This window comes from Psilocybe cubensis, chromosome 13 (assembly GCF_017499595.1).
Source record: "Psilocybe cubensis strain MGC-MH-2018 chromosome 13, whole genome shotgun sequence".
In the NCBI taxonomy this organism is placed as follows: Eukaryota; Fungi; Basidiomycota; class Agaricomycetes; order Agaricales; family Agrocybaceae; genus Psilocybe; species Psilocybe cubensis.
In genome coordinates this window covers 1,511,049-1,536,364 of record NC_063011.1, presented here as the reverse complement: position 1 = coordinate 1,536,364, position 25,316 = coordinate 1,511,049, and the positions used below count along the sequence as shown (strand labels likewise).

General features: G+C 49.5%; 7 protein-coding genes across 7 annotated transcripts; 6 read left to right on the top strand and 1 right to left on the bottom strand.

The window, feature by feature from the left end:
• Nucleotides 1-1,663: 1,663 nt before the first annotated feature.
• JR316_0013219 (putative serine/threonine-protein kinase) lies at nt 1,664-4,405 on the top strand (the record flags this gene model as incomplete). Its single annotated transcript, XM_047898831.1, is given in 9 exon segments — nt 1,664-2,188; nt 2,202-2,428; nt 2,488-3,259; nt 3,332-3,421; nt 3,504-3,791; nt 3,857-3,985; nt 4,040-4,110; nt 4,168-4,202; nt 4,260-4,405. The coding sequence occupies 9 exon segments, from the start codon at nt 1,664-1,666 to the stop codon at nt 4,403-4,405; spliced, it is 2,283 nt and encodes a 760-aa protein (XP_047742379.1).
• A 2,286-nt stretch (nt 4,406-6,691) lies between these two features.
• Nucleotides 6,692-9,472, top strand: JR316_0013218 (putative serine/threonine-protein kinase; the record flags this gene model as incomplete). The annotated part of the gene is given in 9 exon segments (XM_047898830.1): nt 6,692-7,231; nt 7,245-7,366; nt 7,399-8,338; nt 8,408-8,497; nt 8,572-8,859; nt 8,921-9,049; nt 9,108-9,181; nt 9,239-9,273; nt 9,330-9,472. 9 exon segments carry the CDS (start codon nt 6,692-6,694, stop codon nt 9,470-9,472), a joined length of 2,361 nt encoding a protein of 786 aa, XP_047742378.1.
• A 1,770-nt stretch (nt 9,473-11,242) lies between these two features.
• Nucleotides 11,243-14,149, top strand: JR316_0013217 (putative serine/threonine-protein kinase; the record flags this gene model as incomplete). The annotated part of the gene is made up of 8 exons (XM_047898829.1): nt 11,243-12,916; nt 12,977-13,066; nt 13,134-13,421; nt 13,489-13,608; nt 13,673-13,746; nt 13,811-13,845; nt 13,903-14,041; nt 14,137-14,149. 8 exons carry the CDS (start codon nt 11,243-11,245, stop codon nt 14,147-14,149), a joined length of 2,433 nt encoding a protein of 810 aa, XP_047742377.1.
• A 1,555-nt stretch (nt 14,150-15,704) lies between these two features.
• Nucleotides 15,705-16,009, top strand: JR316_0013216 (uncharacterized protein; the record flags this gene model as incomplete). The annotated part of the gene is made up of 2 exons (XM_047898828.1): nt 15,705-15,856; nt 15,916-16,009. The coding sequence occupies 2 exons, from the start codon at nt 15,705-15,707 to the stop codon at nt 16,007-16,009; spliced, it is 246 nt and encodes an 81-aa protein (XP_047742376.1).
• A 1,727-nt stretch (nt 16,010-17,736) lies between these two features.
• JR316_0013215 (Ubiquitin-related modifier 1) lies at nt 17,737-18,458 on the top strand (the record flags this gene model as incomplete). The annotated part of the gene is made up of 2 exons (XM_047898827.1): nt 17,737-18,086; nt 18,341-18,458. 2 exons carry the CDS (start codon nt 17,737-17,739, stop codon nt 18,456-18,458), a joined length of 468 nt encoding a protein of 155 aa, XP_047742375.1.
• A 1,491-nt stretch (nt 18,459-19,949) lies between these two features.
• On the top strand, nt 19,950-20,756 carry JR316_0013214 (Respiratory supercomplex factor 1, mitochondrial; the record flags this gene model as incomplete). The annotated part of the gene is made up of 2 exons (XM_047898826.1): nt 19,950-20,085; nt 20,197-20,756. The coding sequence occupies 2 exons, from the start codon at nt 19,950-19,952 to the stop codon at nt 20,754-20,756; spliced, it is 696 nt and encodes a 231-aa protein (XP_047742374.1).
• Nucleotides 20,757-21,055: 299 nt separating this feature from the next.
• JR316_0013213 (LYR motif-containing protein 4) lies at nt 21,056-21,442 on the bottom strand (the record flags this gene model as incomplete). The annotated part of the gene is made up of 2 exons (XM_047898825.1): nt 21,056-21,229; nt 21,305-21,442. 2 exons carry the CDS (start codon nt 21,440-21,442, stop codon nt 21,056-21,058), a joined length of 312 nt encoding a protein of 103 aa, XP_047742373.1.
• Nucleotides 21,443-25,316: the final 3,874 nt, after the last annotated feature.

The window sequence follows — 25,316 nt, the reverse complement described above, 5'->3', positions numbered from 1 at the left end:
AAATTTTTACATTGAAAAATCATTTTTTGCGCACTCTAAGGCCGGTAATCATTTGAGTGCATGTCAAGTTGAACTCAAGCTTTTCTTTTTCTTTTTATTTATGATCAATCATTCACTCTAAGTTCTATAGCAAACCAATAATTGAGAAATAAGTGTAAGTATGTGAAATATTTAGTAATAACTTTTGGGCTCTACAAATGTTTTTGGAGCCTCCAAATGCCTTCTAAATGTTTTGGGTGCCTCCAAATTTTACCCAAATGTTTTGTGTGACATAATTATGTCACATGAATCATTGGCCTTCCTTAAAAGGCAGCAAAGGCATTTTGGGACTTGGTCACTTTTGCCGATGAGCAACACTGCCTTCATCATCGGCCCAGACAACAATGGACCTATTCAAAATCATCGTAAGCCTCGTCTAATTTCTTTTATACAAACATAAAAAAAACTAACAAATCATTCAGCCAATTATACTTTGGATGAAGAAGCAGAACGAATTGTTGTATTAGATGAAGTGATATACGAGTTGCGGGGCCCGGATATGGACCACAACTCCAAGGTGGCTTACATGAAGGAATACTTTCAGCGTTGCAACTGGCAGAGCCGCTACGAGAAATTTATGAAAACCAGACGCGATGAGGTGGCAGACAATTCCGATGGTCAAACTTAATAACGTGCTGGTGGGTGTAACATGCGAGTTAACTTTATCTAAATGGCGAGGGGATCATTTTACAAACCAGCTGGACATCCAAATAAAATATAATATATATATCCTATGGATCCAACACGTAGTACCACTCTCTACCATATGATTCTCCAGCGGCCACATCATGAGAATAAAATAGGATTACAAAAAAATCATCTTTGTTTTCATTGGTGTTTGAACAAGGTAACAAAAACCCAGCGTTGTAACAAGTTCCAGAACTCTCATGAAACAGCAAACTCGGAAGCTGAAGGTCAAATAACAACACAAGAAAGCTCCTTTTACCACCCTGGCAGAGTCTATGGCTCAATATAATTGCCAAAGGCTGACACATTCAATGATTACCTACCGTTGCTGCTCCCGCGCATCGACCCACCCAACAGCACATAGAATAATGTCTTTACTAAAATACTATCAGCTCCAGTCCAAAAACACCAAATGATCCACATTCACACGAAGCCCAAAGGTGCTGACCTGCCTAATAGAGACGACTCTGGAGTCTGAATTTGCGGGTGCTATAAGATTTCAAGCACCTCGCTAATTATAACCATCCACTGTCCAGCACATCCAACCCATCTCCCCTTGAGATAAACCAAACCTCGCACATCGTGCTGTGACAGCCCTTCAACTTGAACACAAAGGGCGGACTGATAAGATCAAAGGCAGGCTCTCCCTTTCACAAACATCTCTTTAAACATTACCGTCACACTCCCAAAGGGCTCAAGCGCCGTAAACACACCCTAACCAACGATCGATACATCTCTTTGTGACCTTTCATCAATCGCCCCGCCCGTGGCCCGGACAAGGCCCCCACCCCACCCTTTCTCTGCCTCCTGCTCTTTCTCTTCCCCAATTTTCCCTAACCTATTGTCCCAATCCCCTTGCCGAGTGGCACATACACGCAGACGCGACGCGAAAGACAAAAAAGACGCGTTTTCTTACCTAGATTCCACCGTTATCGCAATGCCACAGCAGATCGATCAAAGCCACAGGACCCCCTGCACCGTACCACAATCGAGGCCACTTGCACGCGAGGCCCGGGCCTCAATGCGGTACACTGCACTGGAGACGTTGGCGCAGTTACTGTCCCCTTTGTCATCCGCGACTCCGTTCTCGATCGCGTCCTCGATCGCGTCCCCGATCGCGTCGTCGGCATCGCCCAATCCATACCCACCGTTCACAATCAACAGCCCCATCTCCCCCAATTTCGGACTAGATCTCAACCAGACAATCGCCCTAAGCTCACAATCAGACTTCAGCATAACATCAGGGTCAGAGTCAGGCCCCAGCTCAAGTTCCCCAGCGTACTCTTCAAGCTCAGCTTCTTCCTCTTATTCAGACGCAACTAGTATATGGGGTGTCTGCTCTAGCCAACGCGCACAGGACATACAGCTCCGCGGACGCACGCTATACACCGACGAGCCTGAGGCGACGCCGACGCCGAAACAGCTTACCTTCCCCTCCGGTGCCGGTGACATATCCTCCAAAGTTGTTTCCACAGACCGATGCTACAGCAGAAGAAGCAGGAGCAGTAACACCAAAAGCCGCAGCAAAAGCACCAGAGAGCAGCGACTCAGCAGGTCCGAGTCACCGCGCGCCGAAAAGACCAAGTCGACAAGTGTCGCAAGCCAAAGGGTTAGCAGCAGCAGCAGCAGCTTTGACGACTGCCACAAGACACACAGCATCATCAGCAGCAGCAGCAGAAACCACCAGCGCGCAAGCCCCCGCGTTTTTCCAAAAGCTTTACACCTAGATCTAGATTTCGATTTCGAATTGGATTTTTCCAGATACGCAAACAGCAGCAGCAGCAGCAGCAGCAGCAATGCACGGCTACACTCTGCCACCAACGAGGCGCTTAGTGGTATACTTTTTTACGGTAGCAACTCTTTGCTACCGACTTCCCCCAGCGCCAGCGCCAGTGGCTCGGGCACCGGCTCTGTGTCTTGCCCAGACCAGACCATCAACGCGGACGGCGCGAAGCGCAGCTCGTCTGTCCATTGTCTTTGGAGCAAATCATGCTCGTCATTCGAAGAGCGTGCTGCTCGATTACCATCAGCACACGCAAAGCGTCAACCATCATCCGAGGCGGGACGAAGGTACGAGGAGAAGAGGGACGAGCTTCTGAATCTCCTCGACGCGCACCTTGCAGGATACGAGAGTATCCTCCCACCCCACCTCGTGTCGAGCGCAGCGGAGACCCCTCTGCCTCTGCACGGTTTTTCAAAGCTGCAAGGGCAAAGCATTGCCGTGCGCAAGGTGCGCACCATCGGCTCGGGAAATGGCACCGCGCGCATCGAGAGCGTGCGCGCCGCCTGTCTCTTGGACTCTCACTCAGCCTCGGGGATGGGGCTGCAGCGCGACAGCATCTGGGTGCTGAAGCGCTTCCAAACCCGCAATGTTCCATTCGCAGACGGCGTGCGCGCGCGCGCACAGCTGAAAAGTGAGTGCGAAATCTACAGGCGCATCGCGGAGGCGCCGAGGGAGGGCAAAATCGGCCTTGAGTTTATTATGGAGTTGGTGGCAACGGTCTCGTTCCGCGGGGAACACTGTTTGCTTTTGGTAAGCGCTATCTGGTGGTCATTGACAAGACAGAGTTACTTACCATTCTTCTTCTTCGCCGTGTCATCGCAGCCGCTGATGGCGACCGATCTAGCAGATGTGCTAGATAGCAGGCGCACAGTAATGCCTCGTCGCGATACCTGCAGAATAATCGCACAAATCGTACGTTTTCTCCTCCTCTTTTCCATCATCGTCATCAATCCCTTACTTGCCGCACGCACTCGTTCAACCCATTCTCCCACAGGCCACTGGACTCGCCACATTACACAGCATAGGCATCATCCACAGCGACCTCAAGCCCGCAAACATCCTCTTCACGCCCAGCGGCACCGTGAAGCTCGCCGACTTCGGGCTGAGCTACCGCACCCCAACCCTGGCGCCGCTACACCGAGACACGGTGTACACCGCGCGCGCTGTCGGCACGCGCGGGTACATGGCGCCAGAGAAGATCCGCGCGGTGGGGTACAGCTACCCCGTCGACTACTGGGCGCTAGGGTGCGTATTCGCGGAGATGGTGGGCGTCGAGGATCGGGTGAGTGGTGGTCTCGTTAGATTTGGCTTTGTTTTGCTTGTGGCTGACGGCCCCTGTTTGTGTAGATGCTGAGGAGCTTTGAGGAGTGTCGCGATCTGTTGACGTGGGACGAAGATTACGGTGAGGTTGAGGAGCGCAGGAGCTTCTTCAAGGATCAAGAACTCGATGAGGACGCGCTCAGTCTGGTTTGTGGGGTAAGAACATGTTTTTTTGTGCAATCGCGCATATATGCTAATCGCTGTCTGCAGCTTCTGGACCCAAATCCCCAGACGCGCTTTGGAATACTGGAGCTCGTCGCTCATCCGTATTTCAAAAACAAGTAATCATCTATTCTTTTCCAGAGCTCCTCATTCAATCTGACATTCATCTTCCCCAGTGATCTCTCCGAGTTCGAAAAAATCGGCGAAATGGGTACGTACCACATACCAAAAACTTGACGACATATTTATACTAAGCCATCACACACAGAGCCAGAAAATTTATTAGTCGTGGACTCTCCTAGTCCCAAGGACATACACTCGATGCCGATATATCCGATCGAGACATCGGATCCATCCAATGATACCATGTATCGTTGGATCAATCCCTACGGGCCTTACGTATCAAACTGCTAATTTCAGATATACATTGTAAAAGTAAGGACCCGGACTGTCCATTATATTCACTCATTAAGTAATCACCAAACCAATGTACATTATACGCAGCTATCACAATGCTTTCATAGGACTCCTAACTGTTATCTTGCTGCTATCGCATTATTTAATGATAAAATACCACACTAGCATATACTCAGATTGTCTTACCAGTTCTCTGAAATATAACTACACTTAACTCTCATCCAAAATTTTAAGCACAACCACCCAATCCAACCCAGTGACGCATCCGCGCTTTAGATCGACTCAAAATATGCATCCTTGGTCCCAATGTCACTCAAGATTAAACAGCCCGCTAAAGATTGTGTACCTCGATTTGAAGATTGAGTTGCGAGTAGATGGTCTTGATTATTTCTACAGATGGCAGGGAGGCCAGCAATGACGGGTACTGAGAAATGTAGTGCAAGTTCAGTGCGGTCAGTATAGTATACAGATGTGATATCGGTGTCATCTCATTACATCTTTCTAATCATCTGTGAAGGTCAGTGCATTGCGTGATGGCTGGGTGGGATTGAAGCACTCGGTACAGGTTTCCTGGGTCAGGCATGGCTAATTAACAAAGGATAGTAATCGAATGTAAAGTAGCAATCTCTTGTACTAAATTGAGCATAGATATCAGGAAAACGAACGGTTGTGTAGGAGTAACTGCACAGGCGCCTCAATTCACAATCTCTCCATCATGGTAAACCAAATTTAATTTTATGTCCAAATGCAATTTCATATGTCCTAACGCCATATGTCAGTGCACTTCAGGTTATGAGATTCACCAACATGGACTAAATGCACTGACGTTTCCTGTTGCAAACCAATGACAATAGACGGGCCTGAATGTTCCCGTTCAACCCCTTTCGCAGACACGGGTCACAGTAATACCTACACAAATAAAACTACCTACCACCTTTTAATTCTTTTCCACTTCCTCAAAGCTGCCTTCTCATGAAATACTCTCTTAACACTAATAAATGGCTGCTTGCCCACACCTTGAATGGGGAAAATCAGTCTCGTCACAGAGGAAAAGGGGTCTAATCAGGCATCGTAAGTCCTACCTAATTTTTAAAAGGTTTAAAATAGACATCAGACTATTTAGCTGCATATGTATTGAATGAAGATGCCCACGAATTCTTTTATTGGACAAACAGGTCTACGATTCGGAGGAAATGAAGTACTTCTCCAAGGTGGCTTGGTTGAACGAATACTTGAAAATTGGTCGTGATGAGGTAGCAGGCAACTCAGATTCTCCAACTGAATAACACGACGGTGGACGTAGCATGCTAGGTATTCTGTTTAAATTTTGTTTGCCTTGAGACCAATCCCCTTTCATAAGAACAGAAACGGCGAAGCAAACATGTTAGAAACCACCTAAAGAAAAGTGATATATTAAAAGAACATGCACGCCTGTCGATCCTTACTACTCTAATTCATCCTTATTTTCATCTCCAAGAAGTACAGGTTCCTCTTACAATCAGCACAAGGTAACTAGAATCCAGCCTCGTAAGAACTCTCATGAAATAGTAGGCACTGAAGCAAAGCAGGCAAAGTTTGTTTTTACAACGAACAAACCGACAAAATCTAACAGCTCGTTCCCATCGAGTACCAAAGGTGCAAATTGCCATTAATTAAACATTCTTTACCATAGTCGCTCCCGCACATCGACCCATCGAAACGCACAGAGAATAGCGTCTTTACCAAGAATTTCAGCACAATTTTTCGAAGACTTCGCAATCAGACGAAGCCAAACGTAAAGACCCTACCTGCCTAATAGAGACATCTGTGGATGATTGGTCGGTCGGATACTATAAAATATTATTTCAAGCAGCCCAACACCTCCGTAATCATAACCATTCACTTGTCCAGCAAATCCAATCCTTCTCCGCGTAAGAATATACCCAATTCATACCCCACACACAATACTGTGGTATACCGTCGACACCAGCGCAAAAGGGTACACTGATAAGATTAAAGTCAGCTTGCTCCTTCCCAAAAACAGCGGTTTACACACGGTACCGCCACACCCAAAGGCCCAAGCGCTGTGACATATACCTACACCACCGATCGATAAACGTTTTCACGATCACCACCCACCGTGGAGTGACAAACGCGCTAACTCTTCCTTCCTTTTCCTCTTTCTCTACTAACCCCCTCCCTACCGCATTGTCATAACCATCTTGCCGAGTGGCGCAGACACGCTCACGCGACACAAAACACCCCCACCAGACGCGTCTTTACTATATCTCCACTTTCATCGCAATGCCACAGCAGATCGATCAAGGCCACAAGTCTCCTCGCGCCATGCCACACCCAGGGCCACTTGCACTCGAGGCCCGGGACTCGTTGTACCACAAGTACGCTGGGCTGCAGACGCTGGCGCAGGTATTGTCTACAGTGTCGTCCGCGACCCCGTCCTCGTTCGCGTGCCTAATCGCGTCGTCGTCGTCGTCATCTTCATCTTCAGCGGTGGCATCCACCTCGTCTTCAAAATCATACCCTTTGTTGACAATCAACAGCCCGACCTCCCCTAATTTCGGAATAGATCTTAGCCAGACAAACGCCTTTGACTCAGGCTCAGGCTCAGGCTCAGGACCCAGTTCAAGTGCTCCAGCGTGTTCCACCTCTTCCTCTTCTTCTTCCTCTTCTTCTCACACAAGCAGCATCTGGGGTGTGTGCTCCCGCCAGCGAGCACTAGACACACAGCTTCGTGGCCACACGCTATACACCGACGAGCCTGAGGAGACACTGACTCCGAAGCAGCTCACCTTCCCTTCCAGTGCTGGTGGCATAACCTCCAACGTGATTTCCACAGACCAGTGCCACAGCAGAAGAAGCAGTAGCAGTAACAGCAAAAGCCACAACAGAAGCACTAAACAGTCACGACTCAGCAAGACTGAATCACCACGCGCCAACGAGACCAAGTCAACACGCCGCGTAAGCCAAAAAGATTGCAGCAGTAATTTTAGTTGGAGTCGCCACCCACAGAGCAGCAGTAGCAACATTGGACAGGGCGCATCATCACGTACCAGCACCCGCACCTTTCCACGAGATTCATCTAGAAACAGAACCAGAAGCGACAACAACAGCAACAATGCACGGCTATACTCCACCGCAGACGAGGCGTTGGAAAGGATTAATTTTTACGGTAGCAACTCTTTGCTACCGACATACTCCAGTGCCAGCGCGTCCGCCTGCAGCTCCAGCACCGGCTATGTGTCTCGCGTTGGCCAAACCATCAATGCGGAATGCGCGAAAGGCAGGTCCTCCGCAAGCGGTGCGAGACCCGTTCAATTTGTGGGGAGAACATTATCTTCTTCAATTGAAGGGCGCGCTGCTCAGTTGTCCCCAGTACAAACACAACGGCAACGCCAGCCGACGTCCCAGACAGGAGGGTTCAAACGCAGGTTCGCGGAGAAGAGGGAGGCGTTTATCAATGTCCTCGACGCGCACCTGGTTGGGTACCAGAATATCCTCCCACCACATATCGTATCAAACGCAGAGCAGACACCGAAGCCTCTGCATGGCTTCGCGATGCTGAAAGGGCACAGCATCGCCGTGCGCAAGGTGCGCGATATCGGCTCCGGTAATGGGACCGCACGTATTGAGACCGTGCGTTCGGTACCCTTACCTGCGTCCATCTCTCCATCGGCCAGGCAAACAAAAACTGTCGAGAAGGAGATGGAGAGTGAGTTCGGTCTCAAGGAGGATAGCATCTGGGCGCTAAAGCGCTTCAGAACGCGTGATGTACCATTCGCGGACGGCCTTCGCGCACGCTCACAACTGAAAAGCGAGTGCGAGGTCTACAGGCGCATCGCAGAGGCGCCAAAAGTAGGCAAAGTTGGATTTGAATTTGTCATGGAGTTGGTGGCAGCAATGACGTTCCGCGGGGAGCATTGTTTGTTGATGGTAAGGGCGAGCGATATCTGGCGGTCAAGACACGAGTAACTTACTGATTGTTCTTCTTTGCCATTGTAGCCATTGATGGCAACTGATCTGGCAGACGTGCTAGACAGTAGGCGGACCATTCTGCCTCGTAGCGATACCCGCCGAATTGTCGCACAGATCGTACGTTTTCTCTCCCTTGTCTTTTCCATCTTTTCCATCATCAACCTTGTCCACATACTCAACCACTTCCACAGGCCATAGGGCTGGCCACCCTACATAGCATTGGCGTCATACATAGCGACCTGAAGCCTGCCAACGTCCTGTTCACCCCAAGCGGCACCGTGAAGCTCGGCGACTTCGGGCTCAGCTACCGCACGCCCACTATGGAACCGCTGCACCGTGATACGGTGTACTCCTCGCGCGCGGTCGGGACGCGCGGATACATGGCACCGGAGAAAGTTCTTGCAAGGGGGTATAGCTACCCAGTAGACTACTGGGCGCTGGGGTGTATTTTCGCGGAGATGGTGGGCGTGGAGGATCGGGTATGTGGTCTTTGTTAGGATTTGGCTTTGTTTTGCCATTGTGGCTGACACCCCTATGTAGATGCTGCGAAGTTTTGATGAGTGCAGCGATGTCATGACATGGGAGGAAGATTACGGTGGTGTTGAGGATCGCAGAGCATTCTTTGAGGACCAAGAGCTCGACGAGGACTCCCTCAGTCTGGTCTGTGGGGTAATTATGTGTTGTTTTATGAAACCACGAGCAAATGTGCTGATCGCTCGATCTCCAGCTTCTGGACCCAAATCCCCAGACGCGCTTCGGAATACTGGAGCTCATCGCTCATCCGTTTTTCATGATAAAAGAGTAAGCATCGATCCTTTTCCTGTGCTCTACGTTCAATCTGACATTCACCTTTCACAGTGATGTCTCCGAATTTGGCAAAATTGGCAAAACGGGTACGTTGCACATACCAAAAACTCGATGACCCTGATTATACTAAACTATCACATAGATCCAGAAAGATTTATCGTCGTGGACTCTCCAAGTCCCAGCGAGAAGTTGACACCAGCACATCCGATCGAAACATCGGATCCGACCAACGATACAATGTACCATTGGATCAATCCCTACGGGCCTTACGTATTACACTCCTAGTTTTACACATGCATTGTAAGAGTAACTACCCGGACTTTCTACTATATACCCTCATCAATTAATGTACATTATACACAACTATTGCAATGCTTTCGTAGGGACGGACTCTTAGATCTTAACTGTTATCTTGCTATTATCGCATTATTTAATTGTAAAACAACACACTGGCATACTTATACCCCAATTGTCTTGCAAATTCCTGAAATGTACCTACATTTAGCGCTAACCCCAAGATTTAAGTAAGAGCACACAACCCAACCCGGTGACGCGTCCGCGCTGCAGATCGAATCGAAATATACATCTTTAGCTCCAATGTCACTCAGGATTAAACTGTCCGCTTAATATTGTGTACCTAGATTTGAAGTTTGAGCTGCGAGTAGATGGTCTTGATAATTTCCAACGATGACACCCAGGCCACCAATGACGGGCGTTGTAAAATATAGTGTAACGTCAGTGCGGCCAGTACATGCGGATGTGATATCGGTATCCTGTCTACACATATAAAGCGCCCTACAACTTTGTGATTTTTCCCCCAAACCTTAAGTATGCCCTTAAATGAAACACTCTCACAAGGAACCAGCTGCGCGCAAAGGTTCACAGTCTAAAGGATCTGTAGTCAACGCACAACTCGAAGCCAGAATACAGTCGCCTGCCCACACCTCGAATGAGATTGAAAGCAGTCTTACCACCGAAGACAAGGGTCCCCTAATCAGGTCCATCGTATGTCCTGCCTAATTGTTAAAGGATCAAAAAGACTCATTAGACTATTTAGCTAAAAATTTGTTGTATGGAATTCTGTCGTTAGAGGAACAGATCGACAAATCTGGGGATATGGATTACTCTTCCACATTGGATTTAATGAAGTCTATACGAGACCTTCATGAAAACCGGTCGTGATAAGGTAGCAGACAACTCAAGATGTCCAGCTCAATAGCATGCTGGTGGATATAGTCTGTTAGTTAGCCTCTTTGCTTTTCGTTCGCCTCAAGAACAATCTCCGTTCATAAAACAAAAACGGCGAAGAGAGCATGTTACAAACCACCTAGACAGTAGATACTTACGTCTAAATTCAGTAGTATTTGGTTTCATCTCTAAGCAGTGTGGATTCTTCCCACAATGAGCAAAAGGTAACCAGAATCCAGCGTCGTAAGCAGCTCCAGTACTGTCATGAAACAGAGTTAGCACTGAAGATAAAGTTAATAAAGCAAGTAATGCTCTGCTTCTACAACAAACACATCAACTTAGTCGTTCATTCACATTAAATGAATGTAGAAACTACACACGTCCATTAATTAATCAACCTTTCCCATTATCACTCCTGCGCATCGGCCTACGAACCGGCACAGAGCATAGCGTCTGGACCATGTGCTCCACCGTAAACTTTCAAAGCTTTCGAAATCAGACGAAGCCAAAAGTAAAGACCTTACCTGCCTAATAGAGACGAATGTGGGTGGTGGGTCAGACGGATGCAATAAAATATTATTTCTAGCTACTCAACACCTCCATAGTCATAACCATCCACTTGTCCAGCGCATCCGACCTATCTTCCCTTGAGAGAGAACACAATTAAGTTCGCGATCACCACCCACCGTGCACCGACAAACGCGCCGCCTCACCCTTTCCCTTTCCTTGTCCCTTTCTCTTTCTTTATTGACCCCCTCCTTACCGCATTGGGATATTCCTCTTGCCAAGTGGCGCAGACACGCTCACGCGACACAAAACACCCCCACCAGACGCGTCTTTATTACCTATATCTCCACTTTCGTCGCAATGCCACAGCAGATCGATCAAGGCCACAAGTCTCCTCGCGCCATACCACAGCCAGGGCCACTTGCACGCAAGGCCCGGGCCACGTTGTACCACAAGTACGCTGGGCTGCAGACGCTGGCGCAGGTATTGTCCACAGTGTCGTACGCGACTCCGTCCTCATTCGTGTGCCCATTCGCGTCGTCCCCGTCCTCGTCATCTTCATCGTCGGCGGTGGCATCATCATCCACCTCGTCTTCAAAATCATACCCTTTGTTGACAATCAACAGCCCTACCTCTCCTAATTTCGGAATAGATCTTAGCCAGACAAACACCTTTGACTCAGGATCAGGCTCCGGCTCAGGCTCAGGACCCAGTTCAAATGCTCCAGCGTGTTCCACCTCTTCCACTCCTTCCTCCACTTCTTCACACACAAGTAGCATCTGGGGCGTGTGTTCCCGCCAGCGCGCACTCGACACACAGCTCTGTGGACGCACGCTCTACACCGACGAGCCTGAGGAGACACTGACACCAAAGCAGCTCACCTTCCCTTCCAGTGTCGGTGGCGTATCCTCCAAGGTTGTTTCCATAGACCAGTGCCACAGCAAAAGAAGCAGCAGCAGTAACAGCAAAAGCCACAGCAAGAGCGCCAGACAGCCACGACTCAGCAAGCTCGAGTCACCACATCTCGACAAAACCAAGTCAGGACGCGACGCAAGTCAAAAAGTTAGCGGTAACAGCAGCAGTTGCAACACACACAGCAGCATCCGCCAGCGCGCGTCGCCGCGTACCAGCTTCCGCGCCTTTCCACGAGCTTTACACCTAGATTCAGCTTCAGATTTCGAATTAGATTCATCCAGAGATGGAGACAACAGCAGCAGCAACGGCAGCAACAATGCACGGGTATACTCCGCCGCAGACGAGGCGCTGGTTGGCAAACATTCTTACGGTAGCGACTCCTTGCTACCGAATTCCCCCAGCGACAGCGTCTGCGGCTTCGGCACCGGCTCTGTGTCTCATCCAGACCAGACCGCCAATACTGAAGGCGCAAACCAAACCTCTTCCCCAAGTAGGGCGAGTTCTATCCACTCTCCGAGAAGGGAATCGTCCAGCTCAACCGAAAAACATGCTGCTGGAGTACCATCAGCACAAGCACACCGTCAGCCGACATCCGAGGCGAGTGGATCTTGGCGGAGGTACGAGGAGAAGAGGGATGAGCTTATCAACCTCCTCGACGCGCATCTCGCCGGATACGAGAGCGTTCTCCCTCCGCATGTCGTATCCAACCCAGTGGAGACGCCGAAGCCTCTAAACGGCTTCGCGATGCTGAAAGGGCGCAGCATCGCAGTGCGCAAGGTGTGTGCTATCGGGTCCGGCAATGGGACGGCGCGTATCGAGACCGTGCGTTCGGTCCCCCTCCCTACCTCTCCCTCTCCCCAGGCCAGGCAAACGAGCAGCGTTGGGACGGAGAGTCGGGGCGAAGTCGGCCTCAAAACCGACAGCATATGGGCGCTGAAGCGCTTCAAAACCCGCGATGTGGCCTTCGCCGACGGCCTTCGCGCACGCTCGCAGCTAAAACGCGAGTGTGAAGTCTACAGGCGCATCGCGGAAGCGCCGAGGGAGGGTAAAGTTGGGTTCGAGTTCATAATGAATTTGGTCGCAACGCTGACCATCCGCGGGGAGCACTGTCTCCTGTTGGTAAGCGCGATCGATAGTCAAAACACGAGTAACTGCCTTACTATTTTTCTTCGTTTCTAGCCACTGATGGCCACCGATCTCGCGGATGTGCTCGATAGCAGACGCACGATCGTGGCTCGTCGCGATACACGCCGAATTATCGCGCAAATTGTACGTTTCCCCCCCTAGTCGTAATTTCCTTCATTTCCTCACCACACCTCGACCCACTTTCCCGCAGGCTACAGGGCTAGCCACCCTACACAGCATTGGGGTCATCCACAACGACCTCAAACCGGCCAACATCCTCTTCACTCCCACCGGCACCATCAAGCTCACCGACTTCGGGCTGAGCCATTGCACGGCCACCATGGCGCCGTTACACCGCGACACGGTGTACGCTTCGCGCGCAGTCGGGACGCGCGGGTACATGGCGCCAGAAAAAGTGCGTACAAGGGGCTACAGTTACCCAGTAGATTACTGGGCGCTGGGTTGCATTTTCGCTGAGATGGCCGGAGTCGAGGATCGGGTATGTGGTCTTTATTTGGATTTGGCTTTGTTTTGCCAGTGTGGCTGACACCCCCTGTGTTGTGTAGACATTGCGAAGTTTCGAGGAGTGTGGCGATATTCTGACGTGGGAGGAAGATTACGGCGACGTCGAGGAGCGCAGGACTTTCTTCGAGGACCAAGAGCTCGACGAAGATTCGCTCAGTCTCGTTTGTGGGGTAACACTATTTTTTTTGTGAAACCGCGAACTTGCATGTTGATCGCTGTCTCCAGCTCCTGGATCCCAACCCACAGACACGCTTCGGGTTTTGGGAACTCATCTCCCACCCCTACTTTAAAATCACTGAGTAAGAATTGATCATTTTTTGGCATCACTTTACTTTCAACCTGACATTGTGACACCCTCCACAGTGATTTCTCCGAGTTCGACAAAATTGCCGAAACGGGTACGTTTCTCATACACCATAACCTTGACAACATTTTTATATTTTACTATTACACAGAGCCAGAAAACTTCCTTATCGTTGACTCGCCAAATCCGGGCGACAAGTCAACACCAACACACCCAATCGAGACATCGGATCCAACGAACGATACCATGTATCGTTGGATCAACCCATACGGACCATATATGTCACACTGGTAAATTATAAACTCGTGGATGGGACATTTCACATAGCCTTGTACGATAGCAACATAAACAATGTACACTACATGCTATTGTAATACTTTAATAGTCGGACGGACTAACCTATCATCCCATTAAAATCCTACATATATCCACAAATATGTCGTACAAATATAGTTTTACATTGACTGAACAATTTTAGCACAAGCATCTAACCCAAAGGTGATGCGCCTCCACATCTCAAGGCTTGATGCGCGGATGCGCGTCACTGTTCTAATAATTCTCTATCATCCATACGATTCACCTCTCCCACTTCACCCTCCACTCTCGCCGAAAGCTATGACAGAAGGGAACAACAAAACATCAAACAACCACACAAAACAGAAATCAAAGCATTGAAGATAAAGCAAAGAAAATAAGCAATGCTCCCGTTTACAACGAACACATTGGTCAATTCCAGAAGCTCATTCACATTGAGTAGCAAAGATATACATGCATTAATAAATCAACCAGGTAGACACACTAGAATGTAAAGTATCACATGAATCAATGACAGTTATTATGTAGAATCTGTTGTGAGTTCAAAGACTTTGCCATCATTGCTCGCGTGCATCAATCTACGGAACCGTGCAAAAAATAGCGTCTTTACAATGAACTCCAAGCGCAGTGGCATATACCTACAACAGCAATCGATAAACCTCTTTGTAACTTTTTCGCGATCACCACCCACCGTGCACCGACAAATGCGCCACCGCACCCTTTCTTTTCCCTTTCCCTTTCCCTTTCTTTATTGCCCCCTTGCTTACTGCATTGTTATAACCCTCTTTCCGAGTGGCGCAGACACGCTCGCGCCATGCCGCAGCCAGGCGGTAACTTAATGTACCACAGGTACGCGGGGCGGCAGACCCTGGCGCAAGTACTATCCAGTGTCGTCCGGACTCCGTCGTCGTTCGCGTGCCAAATCGCGTCGTCAGTATCATCATCTTCATTGTCGGCGGCGGAATCAACCTCGTCTTCACAACCCCACCCTTTGTTAACACTAAAGAGCCCGACATCCTCTAATTTCGGAATAGATCTTAACCAAACAAACGCCTTTGACTCAGGATCAGACTCAGGACCCAGTTCAAATACCCCAGCATGTTCCACCGCTTCCTATTCTTATTCCTCTCCTTCTTCTTCTTCCTCTTCTTCACACACAAGCAGCATCTGGGGCGTGTGTTCCCACCAGCGCGCACTCGACACACAGCTCCGCTGACGCACGTTATAAACCGACGAGGCTGAGGAGACGTTGACACCAAAGCTGTTCGCTTTCCCCTCCAGCACCCGTGGCATCTCCTCCAAGGTCATTTCCTTCCCTTAGACCAGTGCCACAGCAGAAGCAGAAGCAGCAGCAGGATACACCAACGCGCATCATCGCACACCCACACCCACACCCACACCCACATCTTTCCAACACCTTCACACCTAGATCTACATTTATATCCCACCTCAGATCCATTCAAAAAACAGAGTCAGCAACCACAGCGATACCACGACTACACAGCTATACTCCGCCGCAGACGAAGCGGATACATAAAACATTACATACGGTAGCAAAGCATTGCTACCGAAAATGCATCACCGCCAGCATCTGCGGCTCGAGCACCGGCTCTATGTCTTTCGCAGCCCAGACGATCGATGTGGAACGCGCGAGATGCAGAGACGATCAGGGCCCGGCTGACCGAGGAAGAAGAACTCAGGCGTGCAGCGGCCGATTACGAAGGTCTGGCTTGCGCCCGATGCTTCAAGCCAGGCAATACTGTCACCCTCAGAAGGCATCTTATCAAAGAGTGCGTAATCTGCTCGTATGTGCACACTATGGATCACTTGATGAATTATTTTTGTGTAGGCATGGTGTTGCTAAGCCGGATGTCAAAGATGGTATTGTGATGAAGATTGACTTTTCCGCGTTTCGCGTGCAGAGAAAAGGACGAACTCCTTAACCTCCTCAACGCGCATCGAGCGGGGTGTGAGAGTATCTTGCCCCCCCCCCCCCACACGCGGCGTCGAACACGGGAGGGACACCCCCCACCAATCCAGGGATTCAAGGACGTCCGAGAGTTCTGAAGAAAAGGACTCATCGTGCGCAAGGTGCGCGATACCGGGTCGGACATCGGGACCGCGCGCATGGAGCAAGTGTGATCCATCGCCATCTCGGACACCGCACGCTCAATGAGCGCGGGTAGGCTGAGGCGTTTCCGCCATATCATCGTAGCCGTTGATATAGACGGATCAGGTCGATGTGCTAGATAGCCTCCCACTGCACACGATACAGCCGAGTCGCGATATCGGAGACCCATCGCATCATACCATGATCGCCAAAATCGTACGTTCGTTCTGAATCTCCTCCTTTCCCCGTTTCCCGCCATCCGCTCCTTGTTATACTCACCATACACCCAACCCACAGGCTTCAAGACTCTCCAAGTAATCCACAGCGACCTGAAGCCCGCACACGTCCTGCGCACGCTGCGGCACAATCACGGCCACGTCCACAATCAAGCTCCCTCGAGTCGAGCTAGCTCAAGTGCCGTACATCCACGACGCACCGTGACACGGTGTACGCCTCGCGCGCAGGCGGCAGTGGGCACGCGCGGATACAGATACATGGCGCCTGAGAAGATCCGCATGAGGGGGTACGAGGTACACCTACCCCGTAGATTACTGCGCGCTGGGGTGCATCTTCGCAGAGATGGGTGGGTGTCGAGAATCAGTAAGTCACAAGTGCTGCTTTCGTTGGCTTTGGCTTTGTTTTGCCGGTGTGGCTGTGGCTGACACCCCCCTGTATTGTGCAGACGCTACGAGGTTTCGAGGAATGCAGCGATATCCTGACGTGAGAGGAAGATTACGGCGAGGTTGAAGAGAATAGAGATTTCTTCGAAGACTCGACAAGGAATCGCTCAGTCTTTGTTTGTTGGGTACGAATACGTTTTTTACTTTACAAGCGCACACATGGTTGCTGATTGCTGATCGCTGTCTCACTGGCAGTCGGCTTCTGACTGAAAATGCGCAAACACGCTTTGGAATCTTGATGCTTATGCCCTTGTACGATATACCCATAATAAATGTAATAGTAATAGTACATTACACGCTATCACAAGTGCTTTCATAGTAGTCGGGCGGACTCTTAGCTATACCCACAAATATTTTTCATGCTTTCTAGAATACACCTAATTTCTACTCTAATCTCCACAAAATACCCAACCCAACCCAACGCGTCTTCTGCGCACTCGGCCCCTCGACCAACTCCCGACGCGCGTCGCGATTGGCCAATTGCGGCTTTACTGTAGCGTATCACGTAATCACCGGCATATCCCGTCCTTCAGCTCAGATCTAAAATCGAAATCGAATCAGACGTCAAATGATCTAATCACAACCTATCCTTCATCCTCTACCATCCATCCATCCATCCGTCCATCCGTCTTCGCCTTCATCTTCACCTCCGCCCTCGGCTCTCGGCCGTCTACTGTGCTCTAACTCCAACCAAAACACAAAACAAAACAAAAGAAATACAAAACACGAAAAAAGGAACACACAAAGCAGAAAACAAATCAGAAAGCAGAAAGCGCAAAACCAAAAACAAAAACCAGAACCCGAACCACCACCACCACCATACCCCCCAAAAACCAAAACCCCCCCTCCCCCCCAAAAAAAACCAGAGCCTCAACATCCAATGTCAACAATCTCCATAAAACTCGAATTCGGCGGCGGCCTCGAGCTCCTCTTCGCCAACAAGCGGTCGTACCGCGTTGATATACCCGCTGTTGTCCCTGTTGATAATTCTACTTCTCTTTCCCTGTCTCCTTCTCCTTACCCCGCTTCCGCTTCCGCATCTACTTCTTCCTCGACGACGACGACGACGGGAACAGGAACGACGTCGGGGACGGGAACAGAGACGGACACGGACACGGTGACGGTGATAGAGAAAGAAACGAAAAACGTAGACGTGGCCTATCTGATCCATTACATGCGCGACCACATGCTTACCGAGCGCGTTGAGCTGTTCATGGAGAAGGGTACTGTGTGAGTGATCTGTGCTTTGTTTCTTTTTGCTTCTCGACACCGGATTCAAATAACTGACGACCTTGTTCTTATTCTTACTCTTACTCTTACTCTTACTCTTACTCTTACTCTTACTCTTACTCTTACTCTTACTCTTACTCTTACTCTTACTCTTACTCTTACTCTTACACTTACACTTATACTTACACTTACACATCGAATCAATATCAATATCAATATCGCATCGATATCGATATCGACATGGCCAACACCAGCCGTCCAGGCATCCTCGTCCTGATCAACGACACCGACTGGGAACTCGAGGGAGAGGGCGAGTACGAGCTGAAGAATGGAGATGAGGTCGTGTTTATTTCTACGCTTCATGGCGGGTGATTGGTGGTTGGTGGTTGGTGGGCGTGCTTTGCGTTTGCCTTTTGCGTTTGTGTGTGCGGGTGCGGGTGCGGGTGCGGGTGCGGGTGGAGTGCGAGTGCGAGTGCGAGTGCGAGTGCGAGTGTGCGATCGCTGGTGTTTTTTGATGATGATGATGGTGGTGGTGAGTTTAATAACGTTTCTGTATGTATGCGTTATGCGTCCAGTTGATTGTATAGCTGATTTCTCTAGTATAATAGGAAGATGGGACAGTTACAGTTGTCGATGCTGCATGATACCCTACCCTACTCTACCCCCCTACTCTACCCTACCCTACTCTACCCCGCCATTCCTTATCCCATCCTACCCTACCCTCCCTAATCCAACCTAACCGTCTACCCATTCAAGTACCTTATCTACCCGTAACCCTTGACCGTCGCGACACGCTAGATTGGATCATTGGATGATTGGATGGAATCAGATATTTCGGATATGGATTACGATTACGATTAGGATTGTCGATTGTCGATTGCCTCGAAAGTTTTCTTCGTTGTTTTCTGAATCACTCACGCACCAGTGCACCCGTTTACTGTCCATCCATCCATTTATCCATCCATCCTTTTATCCATTTATTCATTGTTATTGATCCTTTCAAGGTGCAACCACCCACCGCCCCCCTTGGATTAGATTGGTTATGTATACTTACATACTGACTGACTGCCCGCTGTAATATAATAAACACAAGTAGAAAAAAGGAAGCTCGAATCTCGAATCTCGAATAATTCTATCTTGGATCAATCTACTTCAAGTTACATATGCGATTATTCAAGTTAGTTGACACGATAGATCCAGACACGCCGCTTTTTATCTGTGATGTAAATATATACTGTATATTGTATGCGATGGATATCCAGATATCGAGCGTTGAAAATAAAGCGCTGAGTGCGAACGCGAACGCGAACGCGGAGGAGAGCTCCGAGTCGGTTTTACGAAAATAACCACTGCCTGCCTGCCGTCAGAAAAAATAAAATTTAAGAAAATCTCGCGGTTTCCTAAAAGGGAACCCGAAGCAGGAACGGGTGCGGGAACGGGAGCGGGTGCGAGCGCAACACGGCTTGCCTTCCGTCCTCACACTACCACCATCTGGAACCACCACTACCACAACGACATTGTATAACTTGCGCAGCTTTTTCGCGAGCTTGGGACGTGTATAAGGGATCTAGGACCCTTAGAGCTTAGAGCTTTGCTAGTCATTGGTGATAATACCGAGACAATACGATACTGTGAGCTTGTTTTTTATTTACTAAAACATGGACCGCGCATATTGAGCTCACATTGTATCTTTTGTCAATGTCACCTTTTATAGGGTCGTTTTTGCGCTTTCGCTTTGAGTAGGAAGGACGCTACGATACGATCCAAGTACGACTCGCCTCCCCTCTCTGAATCGACACAACTCGAGTAAAACTGCGACTACAACTCGACTTGGACATACTATATAACTAAAAGGCCACAAAAATGTCTACACCCCCACCCCCACCTCCAACAACAACTTCCGCTCCCGCTTCCGTTTCGGGAGGGTACCAGGACCCGCTGGAGACGTGGAGCGACAAGTTTGCGCGCAAGTTCAATGAGAACCCGTGGGTCCCTCTCGGTACGTCTTTCTTTCACCTTCCTGCCTTGCGTGCACACGCTTTTTTTTGCTTGACTCACACTCTCCCCCTCTCCCCCCTCCCCTCCCCACCCACACCCCCCTCCCACACAGGATGCCTAGCAACATGCGGCGCCCTAATCATGTCCGCCGCAAAGCTCCGCGCAGGCAAGCCCAAAGACATGAACTACTGGCTGCGCGCGCGGGTCGGCCTGCAGGGGCTCACTGTCGGCGCGCTCCTTCTCGGCTCGACGTGGGGCCGTGAGTGGATGAAGGAGAAGTTTGGGATCGAGTCGGCGCGGTCGCAGTCTGCTTCTTCCTCTTCCTCTTCCTCTTCTGCGGGTGAGACGGGGAAGGAGACGGAGACGGAGGCGCAGAAGCACAAGAAGGCGCAGGAGAAGCGGGAGTTTGAGGAGCGCTTGAGGAATGCGGAGGAGGTGACGAGGATGGAGAAGGCGGTTGGTGTTGAGGGTGGGAAGATGACTGTTAAGGGGCCGGTGGTGAATAAGCCCAAGGAGGATAAGGAGCCGACGACGGCGACGAGCACGAGCACGACGGAGGCGGTTAAGCAGAGCGGTGGGTGGCGTTTTTGGGGGGGTAAGAGTTCGAGTCCGAGTCCGAGTGCGGAGGGTAAAGATGGTGCTGATTCGACTTCATCGACTAAGACATCGTAAGAAAAAGAGGGGAGATGTTGAATACATTAAAAGGCGCATCGCATGTAATTTGCCAGTTTGATACTTAGGAGGGGAGGAAGAGCAAGTGAAATTGCAAGGCGCTGCTAGTTATCATACACCACTTGTCTATACAGATTTTTTGTGCAAAGAGTCGACGACTTGTATTCGAGGCTTTGCGTCTCGTTCCATCCGGCATGGAACTTGCTGCGTATCTCTCCTCTCTGCCCTTCCCTTCCCTTCCCTTCCCTGCGTGCTCCGGTCCCAGCCATATTGTCAAGCTTCCACCAAAGAAAAAGTGTTTACGAGTCCGCCCGCTCAAGCGTCGAATCCGATTGCTTCTGCTTATCCTGGACCTCGACAGCGAGCTTCCAACCACCATATAGCTGGTTGACGATGGCACTGCGGCGGAGCACAGTGCTTTCTCTGACGGCGTCAGAGTAGAGCGAGCGTACGCGCTCAGGGTCCGATTCGTTCTGCAAGCAAAATCAAATACCAGCTCAGCTCAGCACCACGCTGTGCGGGATGTGTAGAGAGAGAGCGACGCTCACCTGGATAGCGCGGAACGTGTCCTTTGTGCGCCGCACAAAGTACTCGCGGAAGTTGTACGAGCTGAACGACTGCGACGTGCGCAGCATGTTATGGTACAGGCTCAGAATCGCCTGGCGGCTTGGTGTACCGACAGACATTTTGTAGGTGTAGATTGGCTTCTTCTGGCTTCTGGGTTCTGAGTTCTGGATTATGGATTCTGGGGATTGGACCCCTTGGAGACGAGAAACAAGAACGAGGGCCGATGACCAAGAAAGAAACAAAGTAGCGTTTGGACTCGGAGACAAACTCGGAGACAAACCCTCTTCGCTTTTCGGCACGCGGGTCGTCATTTGTCATTTGTATTTGGCTCTGTTGCTATTTAAAGCTGTTGGCTTGCTGCCGGATCTTTATCTTCCCATCCTTTGCCCATCCTACATCCTACATCCTACCTCCATCCTTCCCAATTTCTGGACAAGGACAAGGATGCAATTTACTCCATATCCCACGATTTACGATGCACGTCACACGATCTTTTCTGGTCAGCAGTTTTCGAGTTCTGGACAGCACACTACACGACGTATCCTCGACTCCATGCCTGATACATCGATCCTTCGATATATCGACGATGATACTCCGATACTTCGAGATGTCGACGATGATGCTGATACCTCGATATGTCCATGTTGGTACTTCTTCGAGATGTCGATGTCGATATTTCGATACGGGACGATGCATTTTCTTCGATATGTCGATGTGGAGATGTGTCCGAGATGTCCGAGATGTGATTCAAGTTTTCAAGTTTTCAAGTTTTCGATTTCTGGTGTTCTGGACAGCACACGACACTGGCAGCTCGCGCTCGACGAGACTCGTGAGTTGTCACATTCTCCGTGCTCAGAGATATCAGATTTAATCCATAATCCATAATCCATAATCCAGGCCTGATACATCGATCCTTCGATACTTCGATACATCGATACTTCGATATCTCGATGCTTCGATATCTCGATATGTCGATGCTTCGATATGTCGATATGTCGATGCTGATACTCTCGAGTCGATACTTCGATATGGCGATGCTGATACTCAGACATGTCGACGTGTCGATGTGTCCGAGATGTGATTTGATTTGATTTGATTTGATTTTCTGTGATTCTGGTTCTGACTCTGTGAAGCCACGCTGCACGGAAAACAGGTAAATTATCTGTGGAGGCTGGTGCCCCGAATTATCAGGATTATGTTTTCAGGTCTTCAGGTCTTCAGGCTTCAGGAATGTCTTCAGGCCTCAGGCCTCCGAACTTCAAATTTCAGGTCTCAGGCTTCCGGACTTTAGGACGTCGCTTCAGGACTTCAACCTGACCGAACCATCGATCCCAATTTCCGACTCCCAGTTCCGAGTCCTGATTCATCATTTTGCGATTGTGATCACTTTATACACTTCTAACCACGCACCATGCACTGTGCACTGTGCACTGTGTAGTGTGCAGAGTGTGGTGTGAACTGTGAACACTAATACTGAAAAAATGTTGAAATTCGGACTCGGACTCAGCCTCGGGAGATTTGATCGATCCAAACAAATTATCTGTGGAGGCTGGTGTCCCGAATTTTCAGGACTTCAGGACTTCAAGCTTCAGGCCTCAGGCATCCGGATTTCAAGCTTCAGGCCTCAGGATTTCAAGCTTCAGGCCTCAGGCTTCCGGACTTCAAGCTTCAGGCCTCAGGACTTCAAACTTCAAACTTCAGGACTTCGCTTCAGGACTTCGCTTCAGGACTTCAACCTGACCGAATCATCGATCCCAATTTCCGATCCGCGTCCCGAGTCCCGAGTCCTGATTCATCATTTTGCGATCGTGATCACTTTATACACCGCTAACCACGCACCATGCACCATGACCATGCACTGTGCACTGTATAGTGTGCAGTGTAGTGTGTAGTGTGTAGTGTGCACTTTGTAGTGTGGTGTGAACACTAATAATGAAAAAATGTTGAAATTCGGACTCGGACTCAGCCTCGGGAGATTTGATCGATCGGTTTATCGATTTGATGACTTCTGGATTGTGCACAGTGTACAGTGTACAGGTCTGGAGATCGAGCTCGCTGGTTCTCGTGTGGTTATCGTACCATCGTCCCATTGTACTCGATCGATGATCAAGCGCTAAAAAAAAGCAGGACAAAACGGCGCTAGAGCCTAGCGGTATGTATGCATGTGTACGGGCGCACGCGGCACGCCAGGCTCCTCAGCCTCAGCCTCAGCCTCGTACTCGAACTCGACATTTTGCGATTATAATATCGCAATATCGCGTGGTACGATCCACTTTCCACTTTCCACTTTCCACTTTCCACTTTCCACTTTCCACTTTCCACTCTCCACTTCAAAAATTCAGCGCATATATGTAAATGTAAATGCAAACTAACTTTTTGACTGGATTAATTTTAAGTTTTAAGTTTTAAGTTTTAGCTTCTAGTTTTTAGCGCGCGAAAGGTTGTCCCAACAAAGCTTGCAATTGATGGTTGGAGCTTGAACGTTGAACAGCCATCTACGGTCTGCTTATTCGACGCTCATCGCATCAACGTGCATCGTGGTTCATCGATTAAATCAACATCCAACATCCTATTTTCAGAGTCGTCGATCCTCGATCCTCTTTTTTTGTATCTGTCACTGAGCACGTCTGTGCTATGCTGTGGGCATCTTTCGCGTCACGGACTCACGCTCGTGTGCGTTTTTGTCCGTGTCTTTTCCGCGTCTTTTTTTGGGCTGCAGGCTACAAGCTACAAACTAAAAACTATCGCCAGTCCACCGCACGTACTACCCTCGATTACCAACTTACCATTGCCACACACCCGACCGTCTTACCTAGCGAAGAGAACAGAACAGAACAGTGTCGACAGGCTGAATACACAATCCAGATGATAGATAATATTCGGACAGAAGGACTGTGGGCAGCGTTGGTGTTTGTCCTTCGATGTACCAGACGCAGGACGGAAGACGCAAGGCGCAAGACACGAGTGTGAGTGTGAGTGTGTCGTGTGTCGTGTGTGGCATTCTGGCTTTGGTGCTGGATTTTTCGGACTAGACTCCGGCTGCCCTGTTCGATGCATTTGCTTTCTTGTCGGATTCACGTTTGAATACGTTTCCGAGTGTATTTAAGAGCTTGAGGATTATCGGCGTCTGATGAGTGGGTACTAGAACAGACACACAGGCAGCCAGATATACGCAGAGACGCACTTTTCGTCCTTTCTCCGTTTACGCCTGCGAATCATGCTTTCCTCTGAAATTGATATCTCCAAGTCTGAATTTGAATCGAAGACTTTCAAGTACGAACCCGAAAATTCGATGCCTGCTGTCAGTGTCACTGGTATCCGCACGAGTAAACCTACCACCACCAGCCGTAGCCGGGGCGCGTTGTCAATGCTTTCGAGGATACGGTACGCACCCTTCACTGCACCCTTCACCTTTCACCTTTACTGCACCTTTACTGCACCTTTCACCTTTCACCTCTCAACTTGCTCTCAACTTCAACGTCCAATTCACATCTTACTTAACTTAACTGAATTGGCGTAGATTGGTTCTGGCTTCTGGAGAGATTGGACCCCCTTGGAGACGAGGACTAGGAGCAAGAAGCTGATGACCAAGAAAGAAAGCAGCGTTTGGACTCGGAGACAAACTCGGAGACAAACCCTCTTCGCCTTTCGGCACGCGGGTCGTCATTTGTAATTTGTATTTGGCTCTGTTGATATTTGAGGTTATTGGCTTGCTACTGTGCCCCTCTCTCTAGGCTTGAGTCTTTGCTTTCAACTTGAACCTCACTTGCACGGCGATCAACATCATCCACGATTTACGATTCGAGTTTTCGATTTCTGGATTTCTGGACAGCATACGACACGACTCGACACGACCTAGTAGCCTCAATTCGACTGGTCGTTACACTCGCCATGGCGCCATGGTCAGAGATATCCGATATAATCCACGCCTGATACATCGATCCTTCGATATATCGACGATGATACTCTTCGAGATGTCGACGATGATACCTC